The sequence below is a fragment of the Gallus gallus genome, chromosome 1 (assembly GCF_016699485.2).
Source record: "Gallus gallus isolate bGalGal1 chromosome 1, bGalGal1.mat.broiler.GRCg7b, whole genome shotgun sequence".
NCBI lineage: Eukaryota > Metazoa > Chordata > Aves > Galliformes > Phasianidae > Gallus > Gallus gallus.
This window is the reverse complement of record NC_052532.1, coordinates 33,895,499-33,921,067: the sequence shown is the minus strand read 5'-3', so window position 1 is coordinate 33,921,067 and position 25,569 is coordinate 33,895,499. Positions and strand designations below refer to the sequence as shown.

Below are 25,569 nucleotides of genomic sequence, written 5' to 3'. Positions count from 1 at the left end.
CAGCGCTGAGCTCTGCTCTGTGTGACAGCGACAGGGCTGAGGGAACGGCATGGAGCTGTGTCAGGGGAGGGGCAGCTGGGGGTGAGGGACGGGGGCCGCACCAGAGGGCGGTGGGCACAGCCCCGAGTTCAAGGTGGGTTTGAACGATGCTCTCAGTCGCAGGGTTTGGCTGCACTTGGCGCTGCGCGGAGCTGCAGTCGGAGTCGATGACCCTCGCAGGTCCCTCCCAGCTGAGGCGGGACGCCCCGAACGCCAGCCGGTGCCGCCGTGGGCGAGGCGCAAAGCTGTGACACCGCCCCCGATCCGCCCGGCGGGGCGGGGCGTTGGGCTGCACCTCCCGCCCACGTGACACCGCCCCCTCCCCCCCGCTCGCCCTGGTCATATGCCGGGGGCGGGGCGGTCCCGCGCGCTGTTGCCGGGGCTGTGCTCTCGGCCGCTCCGCGACGCCGGGGACTGAAGCGACGTCTGACGCTTTCCGTCCGTCTGTCCCTCCGCCCGCGCGTCCCCGTCGCTGCATTATGTCCCGCTCCGCGCTGGCGGCGCTGGCCCGTGGGCTGGCGCTGGCCGCGCTGCTGGTGCTGAGCCCGGCGCAGGCGGCGCGGCAGAGGCCCAACGTGGTGCTCATCCTCACTGACGACCAGGACGTCTTCCTGGGCGGCATGGTACGGTCGGCCGGCGGGCGGGGAGGGCGCCGCGGCGCTGCCGGGGGGCGCGGTGCCCGCGCTGGGCTTGGGGCGGGAGGCCTCGTCCTGCGAGCCGGGCCGTAGGCAGCGCCGGGCGGAGCCGCGCTGAGGGCCTGGGGGTGCTCTGCGGCCGCTGCAGTGATACGCGCAGCGGTGGGCAGCGTCCGCCGAGCTACCGGCGGAGTTTCTTGTGGCGGGGCCCGGAGCTGGGCTGCGTGTGCCGCGCTGTGGGACGGGATGGGGCTGCGCGCCGCTCTGCCGCCTCGCGTGGTGTTCTCGCGTGCACGGCTGACTGCTGGGTGCCTCTCTTGCAGACCCCCATGAAGAAGACCAATGCCCTCATTGCGCAGATGGGAGTCACCTTTTCAAACGCCGTAAGTGCTTGCCTTAACGCCTTGAGGCTCTGAGGGGTGCGTGTGTAGTTTGTGTATTCGGTTTCAGAGCCTGTGAGCGTGCACGCTCTGTGTGTTGTTTTGTTCCTGATTCAACACCTGACTAGTTTTAGGTCTCAAAACGAATAGACCTCAAGGTCAGAATCTGAGGGGCAGCTTTCACTTCCTAAAAGCATTCGGGCTGACTTCCTCAGACAACGCAGTAAAGCTGCCTGGTCTGTTTCTTACTGTGAGCTGAGAAGCATCAGAAGGAGCCACTTAAAGCTTGCTGCTTTCTGCATGTTGAAATCCTACTTCACTCTTCTTGTATTCTAATAGTTATAGCTAAAATAACAGTGTGAATCAACTGGTGAGCACTGTGTTTGAATGGGCACTTGCTGCTGTTTATCTGTACTGTGCAAGTATGGGATCGGAGGAACCGAAAGGCAGCTTTCACCCACAGCATTTCACTTGTGAAAGTACTTGGGGGTGTCCTTCTTTGTGTCCCATCAAGTGTATGTTTTGTGAGGTTTTTAAAGCAGGTGAGCTCTTTAATCAGCCTGTTACCTGATTTTTTTTTTTAAACTGTAAGTTTTAAGGCAGAATGTTTTTCAATATCAGTCTCTTTTCTTCCTGTTCTTTCTAGTATGTTCCCAGTGCACTTTGCTGCCCCAGTCGTGCGAGCATTTTAACAGGGAAATACCCTCATAACCACCACGTTGTCAATAACACTCTGGAAGGAAACTGCAGCAGCAAGTTGTGGCAGAAGATACAAGAACCAAACACCTTCCCAGCACTGCTCAAGTCAATGTGTGGTTATCAGACGTTCTTTGCTGGAAAGTACTTGAATGAGGTATTTTGCACTTATGTTTTTACAGCGTGCTTACCTTTATCCACCTTTCTAAAATGGCTTCTGGCTGTGTTTGTAATGCATATTGAATCCCCACTGTATTTTAAATGATATTACTTGGATAAACAGCTCTCTGCACTGAAGCGGGATAAATAATGTGCAAAGTTGAGATCTTTAACTTAGATCTTATTAAAATCAGATTCTTAGTTGTCTGAGGGTTTTTTTTAAGTTAATTGTGGAAGGATGATAGGATTCATAGTCATCTTTTGGTGTGTTTGGCTGTGTCACTTAATAGACATCGGGTTTTTCATGACTGTAAGAAATGATACCATGTGCCAATCGTGTATTTATGAAGAATAACATCAGGCCTGCCCTAGCTTGGGGAAGATGTTAGAATAATGCTACTCAAAGAAAAGGAGTAAACTTCTCTCACCATTTCTAACTGATATATCCCCTTGAACATGACTATTTTCTTTTTAGCACTTAATTGCTGTTTTAAATATTAAATGTTCACTGAAGCAAGTTTATTGGGAGAGCAGCTAGTACCAGAGCTCTTTGCAGAGCTTACTCAGCACTTTATTATTAAATCATTTGTGTGTGCTTTTTGGTGTTTTTTTTCCTAAGCTGTGGTTCGTGGTAGCTTATAGTAAGCTTTAAACCTTTTCCCTGAAAGCACTAAGATTTGTTTTACTTCTGGCATAATGGAGTTGTATTTGTAGGTGACTTAAAGGTCTTAGCAGCATTATTTTCCTTGTGTTTCTTGGTGGAAAATGTTGGTGGCATAATAGAATGATGGAACATGAGTGAGTATTCTAGCCAGGCACAAATCTGCCTCTGCTGAAGTCAGTGAGGCAGCTGGGGAAGGGAAGTTTACGTGGCTTCCTCTGAGCATCCCTTGAGTCAGCAGCATCTCCTGCCTCTCCAGTTTGGGGAGCCTTGTAGATGTGAGAGGGCAGCCTTGAGAAGACACATTGTATTGCTCTGAGGCACCCTCTGTTTTGGATTTGGCACTGGTTCAGCAGCCAGCTTCCTTTTTTGCTGTCTTAAGGCCTGATTGCTCTTAATCATTTGTCACTAAGATAACAGCTACTAGCACTGATTTAAGTTCACACTAACTCTTCCTATAGAGTGATGGAGACTGTCGGTCTACTTGGAGTTTCCTTGAGTCTCTTAGCTGTTAGCACAAAACCCAAGGCTGTCTTATTGCATGTGTTCTGATAGTGTGTTCTTGCATGATGATATACTGGATGTTCTACAGGATCTCTGTATGATTTTATGTGTGGAGTAGAAGAGGGAATACCAGATTTTCATTTTTTTATCTCTTTAGTTATTTTATCTCTGGTCTCTCTAACAGCCTATAAATATGCTTTTACATACAAATATATATTTTTTTCTGTTTTGAAGTTTAATTTGACTTAATGGTTTTTCTGGCTAGTGTTGAATAAAGCACATGAATGTGAAGCATAATCTCTAGCTTTTGTTTGTGATAACTGAAACTGAGCCACAATCTATCTTTTTTCCAGTATGGAGCAGAGGATGCAGGGGGAGTAAGTCATGTCCCTCCGGGATGGAGTTTTTGGTATGCTCTGGTATGTGACTGTTGTTAAAAATACTTAATTTTGATAGTTTTCTAATCCGACTTATGTTCTAAATTTTGCTGATCATGAAATAGAGAGCAGGGAGCATCTAACAGCTTAATGCAAATCTTCCCTTTCTTCCCCTCTATTCTGTATCAGTCTATTGGCTTTCACAAGGGCTACTCCTACTACACTGCCTAAGGGAAAACCTTGGAACGTGAAGCCAAAGCAGCGTGAGATAACACTGCAGTATGTGATATTGTTGGGGACTAGTTCTGAGAATTCTTGGAGTGTCCTTATGACACATGCTTGCAGCCTGTTTGACTGGTGTTGGGAGTTTTGATTATTTCGAGTAATCGTTGTGTGTGTTGCTTTTCTTTCTCACAGGAGAAAAATTCCAAGTACTACAATTATACTCTTTCAGTAAATGGCAAAGCACGAAGGCATGGTGAGAACTACAGTGTCGATTATCTGACGGATGTGCTGGTAGGAAATTCTGCTACATCTGTGTTAGAAAAACTGCTTATGACCAAATAATACCTCATGCTGGGGGCCTGGGGAGGGGTGGCAATGGCAGTTTGTTAGGCTGCAGTAGTTCATGAATACTGAATGATTGCACTGTCATAGCACTGGGCAGGCATCAAACAGCAAAACAAGATTTTGGGTATATTTTAAAAATGAAAAGTTTGTGTGTAGACACTATGGAAAGGAAACGTGTTCCAACTGCCTGTTTGCTAGCAGTAGCCTCACTGAGAGGTTAATACTGGCTGCTGTGGTACGTGAGGAATGTGATACATACAGGCAGAGTCTTAAATTACTTCATAGAAGGCTGTATTTTGTTACAATAGAAACTTCTGTAGCAGGTTAACTGCATCAAGATCTTAGTAGGAAGTTAAGCATGTAAAAGTAACTTTACGCCATGTGTTGTTTGGTAGATGTTGTCTGTATCTCAATATCTTGTAAACTTTAACTGCATCAAATTGGTAACTTGAATATATGAAAGGCTAATCCATACATCTTAGAATGGGAGGGCAATAAATGTGCTCTGTCAAAATGTGTAGTTGACCCTGATTTTTAGCTTCTTTTTCTTTAATCTTAAAAAATAAGAAAAGCAATAAATGCATAAAATACTTAAGTAATAATTACAACTTTCCTTGTAGTTTTCTTGAGGCCCTGTTTAGCAAGTAGCTTGGATTTTGTGTGGATTTTTCTATTGTATTTTCACCCTCTTCATTCCCCTCCCAAAACTGGAGTCTTAGGTTAATGCACTGTTGCAGTGTATTGGCATTGCTGGGAGCTCACATGCTCAGGAAAACTTTTCTCTGAGAAGTCTTCTCAAGCAATGAGTTTGTGATCTTCTGCTGACTGTAGTGGGGTTCATTGCCAGTTCTTTAACCTAGACAGCTACTTACTAGGAACAGAACTGATTGATGTTTCTTAAGGCATGGAACAGCTGCCTGATTAAATTTAGATTTACAGTGGCTAAAGCTAGATTGGAATTGGAAAGCCAGAAGAGAGGCTATCCTGTTACTGGTATTGTACTGGTCTTTTTGGTCCTTCAGCAGCTCATAAGCATTTTGACCACGATAGTACTTGGGGTTGGTTGCCTGTTGATACACCAGTGTGTTATGATGAATTTTCAGTGTGTTGCATTCTACTTTCTGCCTATAGCTACCAAGTATGTATTTATCATTTCAGGTTAGTGTTTAATTCATTGGGTGGACACTGTGCACCATATGCGTGCTGCCAAATGTGCAGTGACAGAGACCACCAGGGAGAGCAATGAGTAGCTTATGCAAAGTTCCTGTGTTGTTTGACCCAGTGCACAATCTCCTTGTCCTGAGGACATTGAGTAATTGAGTCTACTATTGAGAATTTGAACACCTAGATCAGCCTGCTGCAATCCTGATATGCTACACTGAAAGATTCTAACAAAATCTGTTCTGAGTTTACTTCCCTCATACTGGTTTGTGAACCAAGTTTCCGTACTTAACAGTTTTTATCCTCCCTTAAGTCTGTTATCATATAGCTGAAGTCCTGCCCCTATTGCTTATATGCGGGAGTTAGGAGGGAGGAAGACAAAGTCATATTGGCAGGGGGAATTCCTAGCATTTCTCCAGTTCTAGAGGAAACGAAGAGGAAACATAAAGAGGCATATACTAATGAGACAGGGAAAGAAAATGTTGGAAAATCCAAATAGTAGAGAACTCTCCAGCAAGTAATAGCTTTGAAGCTTTAATTTCAAAGACTGAACAAGGGAAGGCAAAATGAAACTCTTCAGTGTTTCCCTGAAATTGGACAGACTGAAGTGAAAATGAAAGTGCAAAAAAGTGACGAGTGGTTGTAATCTGTTGCTGTGCTTCATTAAAGCTTCTGGCTTCACCAGCAGAAATGTGGCTCCTTAGAAACTAAGGAATGAGCTGTGGAATGAACATACTCTGTAAGCTGTGGAGCTGAAAAACTTTTAGAACTTTGTCTATTTCAGAGGGCAACTGAATCTGGCAGTCTATGATCTGCCAGGCAGGAAATGGCATCTGTGACCATCAGACCGTATTAACGTTTCAGTTTTACTTGATGAGGGAAGGGTTTGGGTGCATTCTGTTGACACTTGAAATAGGCACAGTGGGATGAAAAGCTGGAGTTACCCTCTACATCCTTTTGATGAACTTTCCAGTCTAAGCAAAAGTCTGAAGTAGAATGCTGTTCAGAGATGTGGGACAAATAGTTTAACACTTGGGATTATTTTTTATCAGGAGCTGCAGTTTTGGACACTTGTAGATGGTAGTAAATCACTTCAGAAGCTTATTATTTGCCCAGGCTCTAAATGTTGTGTGTGTGTAGTTTGGATTTTTTTTGAGTACTGTTTCCCTTTGGAATTAAGACTTTTTTTCTTTAACAAAACTATTCACAGGCTAACATGTCATTGGACTTCTTGGAGTACAAATCTAATTTTGAACCTTTCTTTATGATGATCTCAACCCCAGCACCACATTCGCCTTGGACAGCTGCTCCGCAGTATAAAAACGACTTTCTGAATGTCAGTGCACCAAGAAACAGCAATTTTAACATTCATGGGAAGGTAAGCTGTCTAGCAAGAATCTGCAGAGATTGCTCTACTATTTGGTGAAAGCAGTAAGCAGTGATTCTGACTTGCTTATTAAGATTAAACAGAGTGATTGGCTAGTATCACAACTACTGCTTGTTTGGTTATGTTAAATAGCCTTTGAGAGTAAGGTATGTATATTGAAATTTAGATTTTTGCATACTGTTATCTTGTAAATTGAAAAATTCAGTGGCAAAGATAATGTGGTATGATAGACTAATGATTGGTGAATGTGCAAAATGTTTGTTCTTTGTCTGGTTTCAAGATGATTTCTCTTTATTATTCTGAAACACTTTGTTCTTTCATTCTTCTTCAGCATGTTCAGGAGAGCACATAAGTAGTGTGCTACAGAAAGGCTCAGAGGGGATTTGAGAACTGCTCTTATGTTTCCATGCTGTGTTCACTCATGAGGGTGAAGCCCTTTGATTGAGCTCCTGGCAAACCTGCTCCCACTTGAAAAGTTTTTGAGGCCAGTTAGAAGACTTTGTGAAATCATGAAACACTGGCTCAGAGTCACTAAGGCCTTTAGTAATTTGCCTTTCATTTGTTGAGATAACTTGTAACATCAGGCTGATCAATTCTGGTTACACACTTGGGGACCTCTGTGACAGGCAGTGTCTTCCCTGCTGCCAATAAGTTTAGTCATATATGATCTAGCTCAGACTAATCTGCTACTCACTCTAACAGTAAGTGAAAGTGGAAGTTGTAGACAGTTGATCTGATGAGATGTTTTATTTTCAAGTACAGGCTTCACTACTGTTCAGTGCTTAAGTCATTTGCTTCCAGATTTACTCCTATCTGGAGCCCAGTGAAACCGCCTTTGAGATCACTGTGGCTCATGCAGTCCTGGGTGTAACTTGCTTTTTAGCTGAGAACTATAGCTTACAAAATGACTCCGTGCTTATCAGCATGATGTAAAACTGTGAATGAAAGCAGAGAAGAGGGCTGCAGGCAGTAAAGGATAGATACTTCAGTCCAACCCATTATGTTTTGATGTAGTGGGAATTGGAATCTTTTTTCCATAAACTTTGTCTTAGGTTCCATTATTGTAATAAGTGAATGCTTTCAAAATTGTGAGCTAGGAATAAGTTGAGCAGTGAAGTCAGCAGCTCGCTGAAAAATATGACATGGGAGTTCCCTTATGCAGAGCAAAGGCAAAATCTCTGCATATGCCCATGAGTCTTTTTGTGTTACAATGTTTGGTAGCTAATACCTGTGAATGCAGCAATCTTACTAGGTTTCAAAATAAGAACAGACTAGCACCTTCCTAGACATAAAATAGCTACAGTCATTAGCAATGTGCATTTCTAATTGGTAGTGTTATGGTCTTGAAGCCTGACTCTTCCTTGAGCTCCACTATTTTCTAGGGCAAGCACAATTCCTACAAAAGTAATAAACATACACATAGGCTCAGACTCTTAAGTCATTGGTGTTGTAATGTTTGCTAAGCGAATGTGCATTGTGCAGTCGTGTGTTATGCAGTCTTGATTCCTATGTCAATGTTTCCTTCCTTATATAGTATGTGGGCAAGAGGTACTAAAAGAAGCCATGTAGGTAGAATCTCTGCATAAAGAGTAAGATTTGAGTTCTTCTGTTGACCAGTAATGTGCTTTCTGCTTAAGATCCTCAGCTATGGATTATACCAAGTGATAGGTGGCTGTCTGGTTTCCCAAGCAGGGCTACTGATATTCCAGACAAGGTGTCCAACTAAGCTGTTCTGAGAAAAGTTGACCAAGATTTGTGTCAGGTATATTTCTCTTGCATGGATTGTTTTCCCTGCAAAGTCAAAGCACGGCTCTGTCTGGATTCTGCTGGCAAGATAGCGTGTTCTGCCTCAAGGTCTTGTAGGCTTTCTTTCAGAATGGGGCATCAGGAGGCAGCAGGTTTGCTGGACAGCTTTGTATGTAACACTGTGAAAGAAATTTGACAGGGGCTGACAAGCAAATTTGAGGATGATGCATCAATATGGAGTTTATTGAAATCAGCAAATGTGTTTAGGTGTTGTATGGAGCTTCTGAAACTTAAGAGAAACAAGGGAATAGAAAAATACTCCAGAGAAGAGGAATTTTCAATTTTACCAAGTGATTTATCAGTCTGAGTTACACAGCAGGGTTATCTTGGGGAAGAGCTTTCCTGAGCCCACCTCCTGCAGAAGGTGGCAGGTGCACAGGTGACAGTGTCAGCTCCATATTTTGAAGACCTCCTGCTGGGCTGGGGATAGCGTGTGTTCTGTCTTTCCTCACTTTTGCACTCCTTTACAACTGCTGCAAAAGCAAGATCTGAATAAAGTGAATTAAAACAAACTGGTTATGAAATTAGTTTTCCAGGCCAAAAATCCTTTCTTCAGTCTGCAAAACAGAAAATGGGGAATTGAGTAACTGCAGAGGGTATGAGTCACTTTCTTGTGAGTCCTTGAAGCCCAAACCCTTTCCAGTCATTCAATTGTGACAAGAGGAAAGTTGCATAACTAGAGGCTCTAGAGAAGAGTGACCAGCTAAATACAGGCTCAAGCTGAAGGTGGCGAGTGGATCATCTCTAACTTCCTAAATGAAAAATTACACAGCTGCACTGACATAACTTGATTCTGCTCCCCCACTAATGTTAACCCTCAGTTTATTCACAACAGACTTTTGCTTGTATTTGTGTAGTGGCTGACCCGGTTCAGACCAATGTTTCAGGATTTGGGAGTGTAACTTCTTTGTAGGAGTTAGATCATCTCTGTTACATGGGGGAAGTGAGCAATGAGGAGAGAAGGGGAAGAGCTGTTTCTGAAACCTTGGAATGAGTCCAGAAAAATGTTTAACCCGTTAGCAGAAGAATCACACTTTTTCAAGAATCTGTTAGTGGCAGGTCTTTTTTCTCATCTGTCTATAAAGCAGGTGGTCTTAATTGCCTTTGAATTTCTCCCCACCTCTCTACTTATGTTAGTATGCCCACAAGTATGAATTCCCAAGAGCCATACATCAACAGCCATGTCCAATCTTACAATGTGCTCAATCCTTGAGGCTTTTTTTCCTCCATTAGTCCTATATCATGTATCTTCCTGGATTTTTGGTAGCTATTGAAATGTTATGTTTGGGAGAGCCTCCTCTAGCAGTTCTCACTAAGTTCTTTCCTGGCCTGCTTTGAAAGCATCCAACACAGGCATAATGGAGCTGTAGTATGGTCTGCTCTTGCAACTTGGGGCTTACATGAGCTAAGAGCAGAAAATTGGACTTCAGTTTTTTTCATAGCATTTTCTATCTGTTTAACAGCAATCGTGTGGATATTTTACTCTAACAAGATTTGTAATCAGTCTAAGAGAGGTATAAAAGCTGACACACAATTTTTCTTCTACTTCTGTTCTGCACTGCTTTTTTTCTTATTTTTTTTATCTTTAGAACAAGCATTGGTTAATTCGACAAGCAAAGACTCCAATGACTAACTCTTCAATACAGTTTCTTGATGATGCTTACAGGAAGAGGTAAGAATTTTTTGTTTCTTAAGGTAAGAAGTTTTAAGAGGTTGTAATACATCTGACAGCAGATATCTGTCAGATATAGTTACCTGGGCTAGTTCTCTGGCATCTGTCTCAACATGACCTGACTTTCGGTTTACTGTTTGACAGGAAACTTGTAATTGACTTCAGAAGTATTTTGCTTGTAAATCATAGAAAGATGAGTCATGCTTAGTGTCTTAACTGCCTTTCTCTCAGTGCAGAATGCATATGAAATACTGTCAATGTCTTGGCCAGCTAATCTCATTAACGTTGGCTCTCAGTCTCTTCTAGTCCTACCTCTTTAGATGCAAATTTCTGTAATAAATGGCTGGCCAAGTCAAGTGGTTGATTCCTTTCCATAAGGGGTAGGATTAATGTGAAGATATCGCTTGCTCCCTTTTTCTTAGTGTAAAGAAAGGTGTATTTGTTTCCCATGTAGATGTAGATAGCCGGAGGGTTGAAATTCAATGATCATTGTGGACCTTTTCAACCCTGGCCATTCTATGATTTCTTTAGAAGTTTTGAATTAAATACAAGTTTAACTTTAAATGCTAAACTCTATTTTGAGCAGTTATCAGGTATTAGCCTGTTGCTTTGGAGATAGAAGACCAAGGTTTTTGAATTTTCTTTTTCTCCAGACTCTTGCTTTACAAAATGCTAAGATAAAAATATGCAACCAAATCTTAAATTAAGCCTGGAGACAACAAGATGTAATAATTGAAGAAGTCCAGTTTAAATTCAACGTAATGTTAGCCTGTGGAGTCTTATCATTGAATTCTGAGAAACAGTGTCAATGGTAGACCCCGAGGCAAGGAAAAGAAATAACTTTTGTCAGTTTAAGGCCTTTGGATACACTGCAGTAGTAGATCCTGATACAGCGTGAGTGATACAAAACAACTGGTGTGCTTTTCAGGCAGGAAGGATCCCAAACAGAAAACTAAGTTATTGGCGGACTTGTATTTTAGTATTAAACATTAGATATAAGAAGAACTAATAATGTGACCTTGCAGAACTCTGACTCTTTGCTACTGTGTTGCTTTAAAGCTTCTCCTGGCTGTCTCCAGATAAGATTAGAAGTAACCGTCACTTTGACGTCTTTCTCAGACACTTCAGAATAAAATCGGCAAGAGCTGAAGACAAACAGTTCATTTCTATCTTAAATTGCAGCCTCCAAAAGTACAGCGTGATAATCTATGAAGTTTGTTTTCAGAAACTGTGAACAAAATCATCAGTGCATTCACTGTTCAATTAAAGCATATTATGAATGGACTACTAGTCAAAATTGTAGTTTTCTACTTTCTTGTATCAATTGTTTTGTTTCTGTGTAGGTGGCAAACTCTGCTGTCAGTAGATGACCTGGTAGAGAAGCTAGTGAAGAAATTGGAAATCCATGGAGAATTAGATAACACGTACATCTTTTACACATCCGACAACGGTTTTCATACTGGTAAGGTTTTCACTGCTTACTGAATGCTTGTAGAAGCTTCAGAAGTGGCGTAGCTTCTCACTCTTGTAACCACAGCAGAAAATGGGAACAGCAACTGTGGAAAAGTGTGGATGTGAGAAGTACAGATCTGAATTGCAAAACATCCTGCAGTTGTAGTGTAGGGTGTTTGAGGGATTTTTGTTTGTCTTTTGGATTTTCAGCATTGCCTGTCACTGTAAAATGAGACAGAAATAGAGAAAGGATCTCTGTTATGTAAAGTTAACCAGTAAAAATCTGTCTCAAAGACCTGTCTGGAACATGTTGCACAAGTGAAAATGTGTTATCCAAGCTAATAAACTTATGTCTTACAGGAGCTGACAACTTCAAAATACTTCTTTGATGAAGCAAGTAACCTCTTCTGGCTTCTTAAAATTCATTGCTGGAAATTAAGTAACACAAGCCTTTCTAAACATTAAAGAAGAAGCTGTCTAATTTTCCTTCTTCTCCAATACAGGGCAGTTTTCTTTGCCAATAGACAAACGGCAGCTGTATGAGTTTGACATCAAAGTTCCATTGCTAGTCCGAGGACCGGGGATAAAACCAAATCAGACAAACAAGGTAAGTGAAGAGAGAATACAACTTCTGTTGTTTTGCTGTTAACCACTTCAGGTGATAATTTATCAATGAAATACGAGGTGGGAGGAAATTCAAATACTCCATTCTTAAGGAAAAAAAAAAAGCTGTACACCCTTGCTTGAAGCAGTGAATTTAAGCAATTGCAGGCTGCTGACATAAGAGACGTGGAGATCACTTTCTGGAGATTCTAGCATTGCTTGTGAAGGTTACAGGTTCTGTTAGCCTATAAGCATGAAATTAAGTAGTGTTTAGGTGTACTTAAAACAGATATCATCAATATATTTGTTAGGTTCTGGTCTTCTGAGCTAACAGTTCTCCTCACCTTGCAGATGCTTGTCGCAAATATTGATTTGGGTCCCACTATTCTGGATATTGCGGGATATGACTTGAATAAGACCCAGATGGATGGAATGTCACTGTTGCCACTGTTGGTAAGCAGACAACCAGGGATAGTGATCAGTAATATAGGGATGGCTCTTCAAAGGGAATACTACTTCCTTCAATGGCCTGGGTGGACTTCCAATCCATATTCTTCTCTTGTTGGCATTTTCACACAGGATATTGACAGTTTAGTGGGGAAAGACATGGGTATGCAGCATAAATGCGGGTGTATTATAATAACCTGTGGTCATTTTGTAATAGAAAGTTGTCATGCTTTGGCTAATTCTTACAAATTGCAGGATTCCTGTTTTGAAGGTTGCATATTTCCGTTTTGCAACCTTCCCTGCCTTTTCCTTAGGACTTCTCAGCACAGACACAAGGAGGGCAGACTGTTCTTACTGTGTTTTGCTTCACGTTTCAGAAGAGCAAGCATTTCTCAGTAAACTCTACAAAACTGTAGGTGGTTTCATAAAGTAAACCTGACCTTTCCAATAAGTGAGCAGAAGCTTACTTAAATAAAGCTGCTTGCAGTTTATCCTTTTAGTTTTAATTAAATTTAGTCTATAAATTGAAGGCAGCTTACTTGGAAATGTAGGAGATCATCCAGATTTAAAACAGTGCTTTGCTATTAAAACCTTCTATCCAAACCTTAAGCTGTTCTCCTGATAGAAGCGGGTAAAAGGTGTCAGTTTAAACTGACAATCAAAAATGTGAAACTCATTGTTTCACTGTGTATACCTGTGGCAGTGCTGTGTATTAACTTTAAACTACTTCTCCTCTCTCTCTTTTAAAATGAATCTACAAATAGAGCAGCTTAAAGTGTAGTTGCTGCTTAAAGCTGTTTATCTTTTCTTACGCCAAGGCTATCTTTTTCCATCTGTTGTGGTCATCTGATACAAATCAAAGACAAACAGCCTCCTTGCAGGGCTCTTGTCTGTAACATTGTAGTATCCATACGGTTCACTGTTTGTGTTACTGCATGATTACCTATGAGCTGAAGGTGTTACTTCAGTAGGTTTTTCTTGAAGGTTTGAGGTGGAATATCTCTTGTTGGATGCTTGTCTTTCAGCTACTCAAGGAATTCTAACCTAAGCCTGAATGTTATTTTAAGACTGACCTAAACTAGGGACCACAACTCACATTGCCTTGTAAGCAGAGGGTAATGTTTGTGTTATGCAAGGCATGGAAATCTTCTGTTGTGTAGTACAGTGAATGCTAAGTTATGTCCTCTCCTCCTAGAGAGGAGACAAAAATGTGACATGGAGATCAGACTTTTTGGTGGAGTACCAAGGAGAAGGATACAATGGCAGTGATCCTACCTGTCCTGGCCTCGGACCCGGTGTCACAGTAAGTAGGACAAGAATGTTAATATTAGAAAACAGCAACTGACTTATCTGTTCTGTGGACTAGCCTGGTTCTAGAAGCAGGCTTCCATTAGGAACTAGCTCTGCAGGTGCTGTGCGGCATTAAAGAATCAGGAGACATCCAGCCACGCAGGACTGATGTGTCTGTATGACCATACAGAACAGTTGCCCTTTCAGTGGGAATCTATGGAGCCTGTGGGCATCTATGGGCTATAGAAGTATCCAGAAAGGTGTTGACTTCAGAAAATGGCTGGCAGGGATGTAGTCTTCCTTCTGTAGTTCCAGTGGCCTCATCACACTGATCTTACTTTCTAGCTGTTTGTTGCTAGCTACTTTCTGAATCAAAGTTTGCTCTAAGTAAAGCATGCCTTTTGTGTTGTATTTAATGTGTTTTGTGCTGTGTGCATACGTTAGCTTCCCAGACAAAATGCATTTAATCATTGTGAGTTCAGTAATAATACTATCTTGAATTTAGAAGAAATGATTTTTGCTTAACATCCCCAGCAGAGTCGTAAGTGTGTTAGACTAAGATCCTGGTGTTCATTAATTAACTGCAGTTGGCTTGAGCTGGAGTAGACTCTGGGGAAAGGATTGCTAGTTCATCTTTCTTAATCTTAAATATTTTACTGCTTACTTTACAGCACTGCTTCCCAGACTGTGTCTGTGAAGATTCCTATAACAACACATATGCTTGTGTAAGGACAATGTCAACTTCCTGGGATCTGCAGTACTGTGAATTTGATGACCGGGAGGTGAGTCCACAACGGGCACTAGCTGTTCACAGCTGTGCAGGTGGTGATCTGCAGTCTTGTCTGCTGTCAGTGGTTTGCATAAAGTATTCTGAAAAGCAGACTGGCATTGCTTGCAAAGTAAAGTATTTAACAACCAATGAGAATGTTTGAACAAAGGTTTGTGGTGAGGTTCTGGGGAGAAAAAAAGGGTGGGGAAGGGGGTATAGCTTAAATTATTGTTATTGCTTTCTGGCATCATGTCTGGAGAGCTGTGCTGGGGCTGAGTTCATTTCTCAGTCTTAATTCCAAGTGGCTGATTCCTCTGTACTACTCATACATACTTCTGTTACGTTGCACCTCTGCTGTTCTGAAGTTCAACTGCAGCTCTGTTCCCCAGGAAGAGCTGAAACTTTAGGCTAATCATTTCTTCTCTATTGTCCACTTGTTTGCCTATTCTGACCAAACAAGTGTAAGTTACAACTCTGAGAAAGGTCTCTAATATTGTTTGGGAGAATGTGATGTATGGTCCCCTGTTCAGAAACTATTCAAATCTCGTTAGTGGAGCACCACCTGTATGCACAAAACCTGCTGATTTTTAGGCCTGATCTTTGAGTCAATTTGCATGCAGTTGTTCCAGAGAGCATTCTGCAGTTGAGGTGAGTGTTTGGGTCACAAATCCTATAAACTGCAATGTCAGCATGTGTGTAGTGAATGTATAAGCATCAGCTATTCCCAGTTAACAGAGTTCTAGTAATCTGTAATAAATGACTTAAATTGGGACAGTAAATACCACAAGATAGTTTTTGCAGGGAGACAGCAGAAAAGACGATAGGAAGTCAAGATAGCAGGTCCTGCACTCTGGATGTTGAATTTCTGGGTCACTCGGCTTATCTGAGTCAGCTAAATTAAGACAGCAGTACTGGAAGGATGCAGTGATGTAGCTTTTGAAACCTTCCAGTAAACCTTCCCAGAAAGCTTGTAACCAAGGTCTGTCCTGATGAATCTTTATCTCAGTTAGACACAACTGAGCCAGTGTTAATCAACATCATCTGCAATCACAACTTACTGGAGCACAGACAAAACATCAGCTGCACTCTTGAGATATGTTCAGCTACTGTTTGTCCCACAGAATGGTTCAGAGATTTAATGTACCGAAAACCAAATCTGCCCTAAAGTTGCCTAGACAAATCTAGTTCTCTGAGTACGTACACATACAAAAGCTTTTCTTTTTTTAGGTCTGAACATTTGTACTGAGAATGCTTTGTACATGTAGTTAAGATGTGCCTGAGTTCTGACAACTGGAAGTACATATGCGTGTATATATATATATATATATGTATATGTATGTAAGCTTATATGTATGTATGTAGTGGTGATGTGATGGACATGAAATAGTATTTAAAGATCCATTAATGAAAAAACAGCCAGCTTCCCTGTGACTTTTTCCTCTGGAGTTGTAGGCTTAAGGTGGGGTCCACACGTGTATGAAAGATGTACCTATATTGAGGCATCTGAACATTTTAGATGAGAGCAGAACTCTTCCAACAGTATTGCACTATAGCAAAAGTTTAGCTTAACATACATGCTGACCTCTCTTTGACTGTTTATCCACCTGGCTGCGTATTGCTTCTGTATGTGTGTGCCACAATGCAACTGAAAATCACATTTGAGATTATTTGGGAGCAGCATTTGATTAATAGCGTGTTTAAATCTTAATTAGCATTTAAGACTTGAATACAGTACAGGAACTTTATGTTAAACAGGTGTTTGTGGAGGTATATAACCTGACTGCGGATCCACACCAGATCAATAACATTGCCAAAACAATCGATCAAGAAATTCTAGAGAAGATGAATTATCGATTAATGATGCTGCAGTCCTGTTCAGGAGCAACATGCCGTACACCTGGAGTCTTTGATCCTGGGTAAACACTGTGTCAATTCATAGTACTTTTAAGTATAACCATGTATTTAAAAAAAACCTAAGCTTTCAATAGAGGTATTTATGATGAGACAGAATATCCCTGGCACGCATACTTCTGCTTACTAGGAATAGTTTGATGCTCATCTATCTTGAATGCTCAATCTCTATTTTAATTGAACCTACCAAATGTAACTTGATGGCATTAATAGTGCTGCTTTAATCTTGTCAGCCACCATTGACTTAGCATAGCTAAGTCTTGCAGCTATTTTGAGGAGTCAGACAAGCGACTTCAGGTTTGTCTGCAAGCAACAAAAAGCGCTGCATATTTCTGTAGGTAGGAATCTTCCAAATATTTGCTCTGATTATTCCTGGAGGTGCTGTTAAGAAAGAACATTTACCTCAGGACATAAGCTGTTCATGTTAGAAAGCTGTTGTAAGTAAATTTGGCTGCTTCAAAATTCAGTCAGCAGTCTTTTGGACTGAAACTTTAAGCACTGTTTAAAATGTTCCTATAGATGGGCTGCATAGGTCTGTAATTAGAGGCAGCAAAACCTTCTGTTAAAAGGCATCCCATGAATGTTTAATGTTACACATACTGATGTGCTGTTGGTATGTTATAAGTCATATTTATTTTTCTGGAGATTATCAACTCCTTAGCTGTACATTGTTATAATTCATCTGGTAGGTGGAGTGTCACTGCTGTATGCTATTCATGTACCAGAGCTATTCTAGAGATCAGCTGTTCCTAGAAATGCTTGTTACTGTGGACTAATTGTAGCTCACACAGACTGTGTTCCTCTTTGCAGGTACAGATTTGACCCACGGCTGATGTTCAGCAATCACGGTGTTCGGGCTCGGAGGTTTTCTACACGCTCCTTACCAAGCATTTAAGAGCCTCTTGTAATCAGCTCCCACTGACCAGTTTCTCCAGTGACTGCAGCAGGTCTGTCTCTGAAACTCTTGTTGATCACAGCTGGAAGACTTACTGGGCTATTCAAACCCTGTTTGGAAGAAAAAACCCTTGTCTTTAGCTGGTTGCCTTGTGCAATATGTATATTTTACAGCTGAACTGTAACTAAATCATTAGACACAGCTAAATCTCTCTTATTCAGATAATTGATTACCACCTTTGTCTTTCAAATATCTTTTCGTACCCTAGGCACAGAGGTGAATCTATGGCCTATGAATCTGAACAGTTTATTTTGTTCTAAAAAAAATCAGTAAATGCATAGTTGAATTGGGTTAGATAGGCAGGTGCTATTGCACAGTAACGCTCACCTATATTCAGCGTCACACACTTTCCTGAAGGCTGTGTTTATGGATCGATTTCCTGTGTTGAGCTCAAAGCTCTTATTGACAATAGCAAACTAGCCCAAAACAGCATAGGGAAGGCATTAGTCAAAACTGTAGGATCTGACTAGCAAGAGTCTTTTGCAGAACTAAAATAAGTATGCAAAGCATCTTCTTTTAATGAGACCACTTTAAATGAGACCAATGAATTTTTTAGATCTGCTTTGGTGGCTTGCAAACAAGAATGTAATTTCAGCCTCCTAGTTTGAAATGCTGGATTGGGTTAATATGTACTACTGAAAAAAACTCTTAAGGTTTAACATAGGCTTCCTGCTGTGTTAATCAAAACAGTGTTGGGACTAACAAGTACTCAAATAAGCGTGCCTGTGTTCTGAGCTAACCATTAAATCTATTTCAGTACGTGGAAAGAAGTAATACTAAAAGCCAACAAAAACACACAGGGCACAGCAATGGAGTTGATCTATCTCTAACCTCCAACTACCTGGAATTGTCTAACATATCAGTTAGATTCTTGAAGGTAAACTGTTTTGAGAGAAAACTAACTAAAATAAGTAAATCACTGTTCACTAGAAGTTAGAGGGCAATTTTAGGCAGTTTAAGTACTTCTTAGTTAACTTTTGGTTGAGACATAACTAATACAGAATCTGCAGTAAGTGGCCTTCACACCAAAGGACTGCATGTCGGGCATCTGACCAGTACGTTATCGTTTGGTTTCCCTTTGGAAAGGTGATGTTGTTGTCTTTTCAACTTTCTGATTAGGCTCGTCTGAAATGCAGCTGTCACTTGTACCCAAACTTGAATATCTTCCTAAATCTTGAAAAACACCTGAATTTGAGTTAGTATGCAACTTTTCTGTAGATTATTGGCAAAACACCTTCTAGAAACACCAAATTGTGTGTACTTTGCAAGACAAATTCATGTTGCTTATGCATAAATCAACTGTATTATCAGGCAAGATAATCTTTCCCTTTTCAGACAAACCATAACACAACTCTCCAGTTTTCAGCCAGCTATTTTAGATCTCTCCTTTAAAGAGGATGTTTTCAATTTCTGTTGCCTAAAGCCTTCTATCAAGGGGGGGAGGAAAAAAATACTAACGAACTAACAAGGCAACGAAGTGCAACTGTATCCTAACTGTAGAGGTACATACCCCAATACACAGATCTGTACACTGGATAAAAATAATGCTAAAAATCAGCTATTTCCTTTTGATTCTGAAGCACAGAATTTGCCTTTTATTTAGCTTAGCTGCAAACTTCTGTGATGGCATACAGCTTAGGTTTTATAGAGCTTTTATTTCAAATCCAACTCAACGTTTCAAATCTCTTGAGTGACCAAATGATTGGAGACAAAATGCTTGAAAGGTAACTTCTCAGCTGGAGTATCTGTATCAATACTGAGGCTTTTGGATACTCTTAAACTACTTACATGCTTTCAGATACTCAGGACTTCTTTTCCTCCATTACAGTTGTAGCTTTATCTTTTTCTTTGTTTTTTAAGCCTTAGTATTGTCTATCAATATCATTTAGGCTCTGCTTTGACTTTTAAAAACCAAACCAAAGTTGTTTGTGCTCTCAAGTGTTTTCTTGCACACTGAGCTAAACCTAAGGTTTATTTACTTAGTGTCTTGCTTAGGGTTGGTTTTTGTTTAAACTTCATTTTGGTAACTGTCTGGAGGCTAATATAAAACACAGTTTGCTGTACATTAAATCCTCCATAGCCCTATCAAATCTAGGGGATCATATGTCACCTTCCTCCTTCTGTTAAGTTTCAGCGCAAGTAATGCGCATCATGCTTCTCAATAGAGGAAAAAATAGAAAAATCTTTTGGGTACAGGAAGTGATCTAAAGCCATAGTAAACAAATCTATATTTTTGAACATTTTGCTTTTTGCCTAATAAATAACATGGAAGATGACAGAGTTGCTGTAGATATTAAACACATGATGAGACAATTGTGCCCAGGTCAGCACTTGTGCTCTCTGTAAGCACTGTAAACAATTGCCCATCTAAGTAGACTCAATAACTTTCCTTCTGCACTCAGTGTCAGAGAATCACACCATACCTGAAATCTGTCATAGGTAATAGGTGTCGTGTTCAGTTGAAATTCAGAATGAAATGAGTCAGTCCTTGCTCAACCAAAACAGGGAGAAGGGCTGTTTGGGAAAATAACTTCTCACTTTGGATGAAGATTCAAGAGCTATTCAGCAGAAGCACGTAGTTGAAGGAAGAACAGGAACAAACAGCTGCCTGGCTTCCGTTACCTTAGGGGAGTTTGTTGTGACTTGTCCTGTATCTATTTCCATGAATAATTCTGAGTCTTTGAAGAGCCCTGAATGAACAGTATTAATTCTTGACTTAAAATAAAAATATTATGAAGGAACTTTTAACTCACAGCCAGATCTGATTCCCAACCAAATGGTTTTTATGGCTAAATTGCCTTTCTTGGATGTTCCACTTCGTATGCAATGTGATCATAGCTGTATCCATACCCTGGTACTGAAGGCATTTGTGTCAAATGAAGGGGCCTTATTGGTGCAGAGTTATGTTTAGGTAAAATGTGATTATTTTTTTTTATAAATCGTCATTATCAAAAGCAGAGCTGTGAACTTTAATGATCTGAGCTGGTAAAGTAGATACTATGCAGGGGGAAAATGGTTAACGATTACATTATCCTGTAACAAACCACATTGTGTCATCACTTCAGCCTAAGTGTGCACAGCCAGTGCATGTTTACCCAGTGTAGGCCCAGCACACTGGTGTTCTGTGTGGGAAATAGAGCTGTAATGCAGACAGACATGCAATCATGTACTCAAAGTAGGTACAGTACCTGTTCCAACAAGTCGAGATTGACTGATTATACAATATTTCAACGACTTTCAGTTTTACTGTGATTCAGTTAAAGTGATTTTTGTTTGTAGTACTCTTCTCTGTATGTGAGCATACTTTGGCGTAGCGTGTTGTGAGCATACTTAATTTCTGCTGTTTTGAACGTTTGTTTAGAAAGTGCCCTTCCAGAGGACCCTGTTCACTGCTGCACTTTTGGGGAAAGAAAAAATAAACTGCCTATCAAACTTCTTCCCTTTGTTACCGAATTTCAATTAAACCTTTCCAAAGGATCCAAGTGTGTCACGTGTCGAGACTGACTTCCTATTGCTAAGCCTGTGCTCTGCCTACTGCCCTATCACGTGAAGATGCCTACTAGTGAACTTTGATCATATTGAATCCTTTGTGTAGTGTCCAGCAAGACAACGCCTGCCTGCTTTGCACAAGGAAGAAATGTTGAGGTGAGTGAATTCATCTAAAAGCAATCTGTACTTCCCATATTACCTTGGAAACTGATGTAGTTGAGTACATGGAAAACTTGAACTGAACAGACAAGGGAGAAACTGCTTTTTGTAATTAAAGGCAGTGTGTTCTACCTTTTGAGAAGAGGAAGAATAAAGGGTTAGGCTTTTTTTTTCCCCAAAATGGGAACTGTGAGCACAACAGGATGTGCTGCTTCCCATCATTTCCAAATCCCTGTTACAGAGTTTGAGTCCTTGGGTGATTCTGTCCAACTATTTCAGAAGTACGTCCATGACTTTTTCTGGACCATACTGCAGGGTGATTTAGTACTTCTCACCTTTTCAAGTCTTCTAAAAAGCTTCTAAAGCTTCTTTAAGGTCCTTCTATGCTGTATCTTCATCACTGCTTCAGTGACTTAGTAGTCTTCCATTAAGTAGGGGAAAATATTTAACAGCTGCTTGAAGGAACACTTCAATCTCTGTTGTTGCTTCTATTTATGAAACCTTGACAGCTCCCTGTAACACCCCAAGAAAGGCAGCTCTGCAGTACCCACATGCAAATTCCCATTCTGCTTAATGATTTTAGTGGTACCCACGTGGTAATGTCACTTGGGCTCATGAACCTTTCCAAGGTGCCTCTTTTGTCATTGATTATTAAGAATAATCCATGTTTATGAAGAACACTGCAGAATGATAGAGGAGTCACCTGTTTTAGAAAAAACAGTACTTAAAGAAAGAATTGTTTGACTTGAAAGAATGGGCAGTGCTAAAACACAGTTTTTCAGATGCTGCTTTAGTGAGATTCAGTTGTTTAATCTTACAGTGATATCCACTGGATGATGTCTAATGCTGACAGTCCTGTAGTTCACTGGTTTCAAAGTGCAGTCTAAGTATAGTCAGTACCTGCTTGCTAGAGGTATGAGTGGCACTTGGACCTGTTCCAGCTGCCAAAATAAACCCCTCTTCTTTAACAAGTAAACAAGTTAACGGGAAAAGGTAGCAGGAAAAGTATAAGGGTAGCTTTGAAAGTAATGTTTCCTATTTTATTGCATTTGTCCATGATTTCAGAGGCAGATGATGGTGTTACAGTAGTAGAGGTTGAACTTTCCTACCTATACTCCGTTCCATGTCGTTGCTGTGTGACAGATGGCAGCAGAGAGGCAGTCTGACACAGTGGTGGCTGACATGGAAATGTGTAGGAAGGAGAGGTGTGGCGCTGAATTTCAACATGTGGAAGACATGGCATTCATTGACATTGGTCAATTTTTGCTGAACATTTCTGGAGACCAAACAGTGGATGTTCCACCCACTGCCTCTCTGTGCTCACATTTTAGCAGTGGCTGCAGCATTGGTGGATCACCTCCCCTGGTGCAGATTTAGACAGGTGAGGCACACAGGCTCTTCACCATTGCTGGTGGATGTGCACAGCTGATGGTGGTGACTACTGGTTTAGGCACCTTGATCTTACAACTACTTAAATACAAACACACAGACAAAACTAAGCTTCTGCTCTGTGCCTGCTGTGTGTAGCTGGTAGCAGGACTGTTTTGTCTCCTGTCTCTGGCCTCATTTGTACAGGCCGAAGTGAGAATCTAAGCACCATTCCTTCCCGATGACAGTGCTGTGTGTGCCCAGTCCCTGACTGGCCATCAGCAGCACACAGCAGTGTGAGGTGTGTTAGCTCTGGGAGCACTCCTGTGATTGCTCTCCAACTCACACAGACTGAGCTGCAGTAGACCTTCTGTTCCATATGTGTGACCTATGTTTTCACCAGAGCCTTACCTCTAAAAATATGCACTGTTATTTGGCAGCAGGCAGTAGAAGATACTCCATAGGCGTTGTGCCACCTTTCTGTCCTGCTGTTAATTAAACACATAGATTCTAACTTTGTCCAACAGGCACTTACACCAGAGCGTAAAAACAGATACAAAACGTCTCACAGCCTTGGAATAATGTTACAAGCAGAGAGAGATGCTTGAGGTATCAGTTGTCAGGTCTAGACATGAAGAATTGTCTAGGATTACTGGCATACAGAAAGCACCTGTTTATCCCAGCAGAGAACTTCACAGCCACTGTTCAATGCAGTAATTTTGCCTGGGAAAAAAACAGAGGCTGAACATTGCTGTCATCAAATCTACTGGCACTGCAGTGCCTCCCTGGGCATGTTGGCCACAGCTGAAATCTCTGCTCACATACCAGATTCTGTATTTAAAGAGGGAAATCTTAGCCTTGTACTGCTATTTTCTATCACCCTATGTAGGCTATGATGCTATATTTAGGTTTATGTTGCTACTGCAGGAGAGTTTTGTGCTGGACTTGTCTTCTTATGAGTACTTGTAGTAAAGGCAAAACAGAACTACTCCAGTTACCCATAATGCTCCCTCCTGCTCATACAGAAAGCAGCCTCTATTTACATAATTCAGGCAACATCACTGCAGACTCATTCATTTCACCTGATAGAATCCAGGAACATTCCAAAATTCAGGAGAGGCCCCTGGTAGAATTAACACGCTCAAGAAAAATATAACCAAACCCAGTTTTTATACAGCATCAAAAAAGAAATCAGATTTGGAAACAGAGGGCCTGCAGGAGTAGTCCTCACATTTAAAAATACATAATCAGAATGTTTTGGGTTGGAAGGGATCTTTAGATCAGGTGGCTGAAGGTCCCATCCATTGGGAGCCTTCAGCTCTGCCATGGGGGGACGCCACAATGCACACCACAATCACTGCACTTTCTGAAAGTTGAAGAGAAAGAAGTGGGAAAGAAAAAGTGCAATAAAAAGACAATTTAGGAAAGTGAGAAGGAAATAGCTTTGAGAAGGAGTTTGCTAAGTGTGTCACAATGCAAAGTGCTGAGCTGGGTCCCCTTCTGTCCTATGTTGCGACAGCTGAAAACACTTCTACTTTCAACTTGCACAATGGCAAACGAGTGATGCAGAGGATGACCTCTTACCTCTGCAGAACACACCGTGATGGTGTGTGTTTGCCACAACCAGAGCAAGAGTTGAATGAGCAGCTGCAACACCCCAGGACGTGTTTGTCTGATGACTTTTCACCCCACAGGTAGGATGCACAATGCATGCTCAGCACAAAGCCCAAGTCCATAAGGACAGGTAATATTTAGTGCTGCAGTGTCTAACAATATTCCTGGACTCAATGCTACTGCAGGTGAGGTGGAGGTGGCTCCAGCTGCCCACAGGTGTTCCCTTGAGTTAGTGGGAGATGGACTTCATGATCCTTATGAGCCCTTTCAACTTGGCATATTCTACCATGGGTTTGTTATCTTCCCTCTGTAGCTCAGTATCTCCCCTACAAGTCGCTGTGCAGAGGCAAAGGTTAGGTGAATGAGTGCATGAATGAGTGGGGTGCACATGACTTTATCAGCATGCAGCAAGATGACGTTGATCAATTACTAAGCAATGAGTAGCCCGACTGGTGATCACTTGTGGAGTTCATAATGACAGACTGTCCTGTCACACATCAGCCACAAGCAAACCTTAGGAATGGGAAAGTCTTTTGAGGTACATGGTAAAAAGAGCATATTGGACCCACGACTCATATCTCTGAACAGGAATTCTTGTGTTTGGAGTTGGAGCAGTGTTTTGGGTAACACCTACCCTACTTACTGAATTCCATTGTTGCCAGTCTGGATGCAACTGGTGGTTTGCAATGCACCCAGAGGCAATCTGCGAACACGTCACATTTTTATAAATTAATTGTACAGGAATGGTCTCAAGTATGGGGTTAAGTAGAGTTTCCACTTATCCTATCATCCTCAGAGTAACAGAAAGAGTAGAAAGAGGGGATGGATTGGTTAAACAGCAATTCAAATGGAAAAATGGCAGTGCTAAGTGGGGAAGAAACTTACAGAAGGCCAAGCAAATGTGGAATGCATGTCAGCTCACACCAGTGAGTGCAAGTCTGGAACAATTCCCTAGGCTAAAACATCAGCAGGACAATTTCAACAGCGTGCCATGGCATTTAGAGGCACAGGTGGGAATTCAACATCAGTCACTTGGAAAATACTTCAAGTATATTTGACAACTATACCCCCTGCACTGGGGAATTCAGCACACCGACACAATTGTTGGTACAATAATCAGGTAAACCCATGGAAGTTGGTAACACAGACAAGTGAGATCTAACCAAGCCAAAATCAACCAGTGGAACCACTGTATTCACACAACCACGCACATCAATCTTACTTTTTGCTTAAGTGGCAGTAGGCTGTGTCCAGGAATCTGGACTCGGGTTGAACAGAATAATGCTACAGGCTCACGTTACAGATGGAGACACCACCCCACAGTATGATCACTGAAGAACCTATTAAGTTTATCTTCCTATACAACTGCATGCCTGTAACAATTTCTGCCACACTGCCAGACACACTCTGCCCCAGCAGCACAGGGACCAGCCCAAGCAAAGGACACAACTGAGAGCTAAAAGGA

General features: G+C 41.5%; 1 protein-coding gene across 1 annotated transcript; it reads left to right on the top strand.

Annotated features, from left to right (window-relative positions):
- The first annotated feature begins 387 nt into the window (after positions 1 to 387).
- Positions 388 to 20,951, top strand: GNS (glucosamine (N-acetyl)-6-sulfatase). The gene is made up of 14 exons (NM_001199559.2): positions 388 to 662; positions 998 to 1,057; positions 1,701 to 1,907; positions 3,428 to 3,493; positions 3,869 to 3,967; positions 6,393 to 6,560; positions 9,965 to 10,047; positions 11,391 to 11,509; positions 12,003 to 12,106; positions 12,454 to 12,555; positions 13,745 to 13,852; positions 14,511 to 14,621; positions 16,364 to 16,524; positions 17,330 to 20,951. The coding sequence occupies exons 1-14, from the start codon at positions 519 to 521 to the stop codon at positions 17,412 to 17,414; spliced, it is 1,617 nt and encodes a 538-aa protein (NP_001186488.1). The 5' UTR covers positions 388 to 518; the 3' UTR covers positions 17,415 to 20,951.
- The last annotated feature ends 4,618 nt before the right edge of the window (positions 20,952 to 25,569 follow it).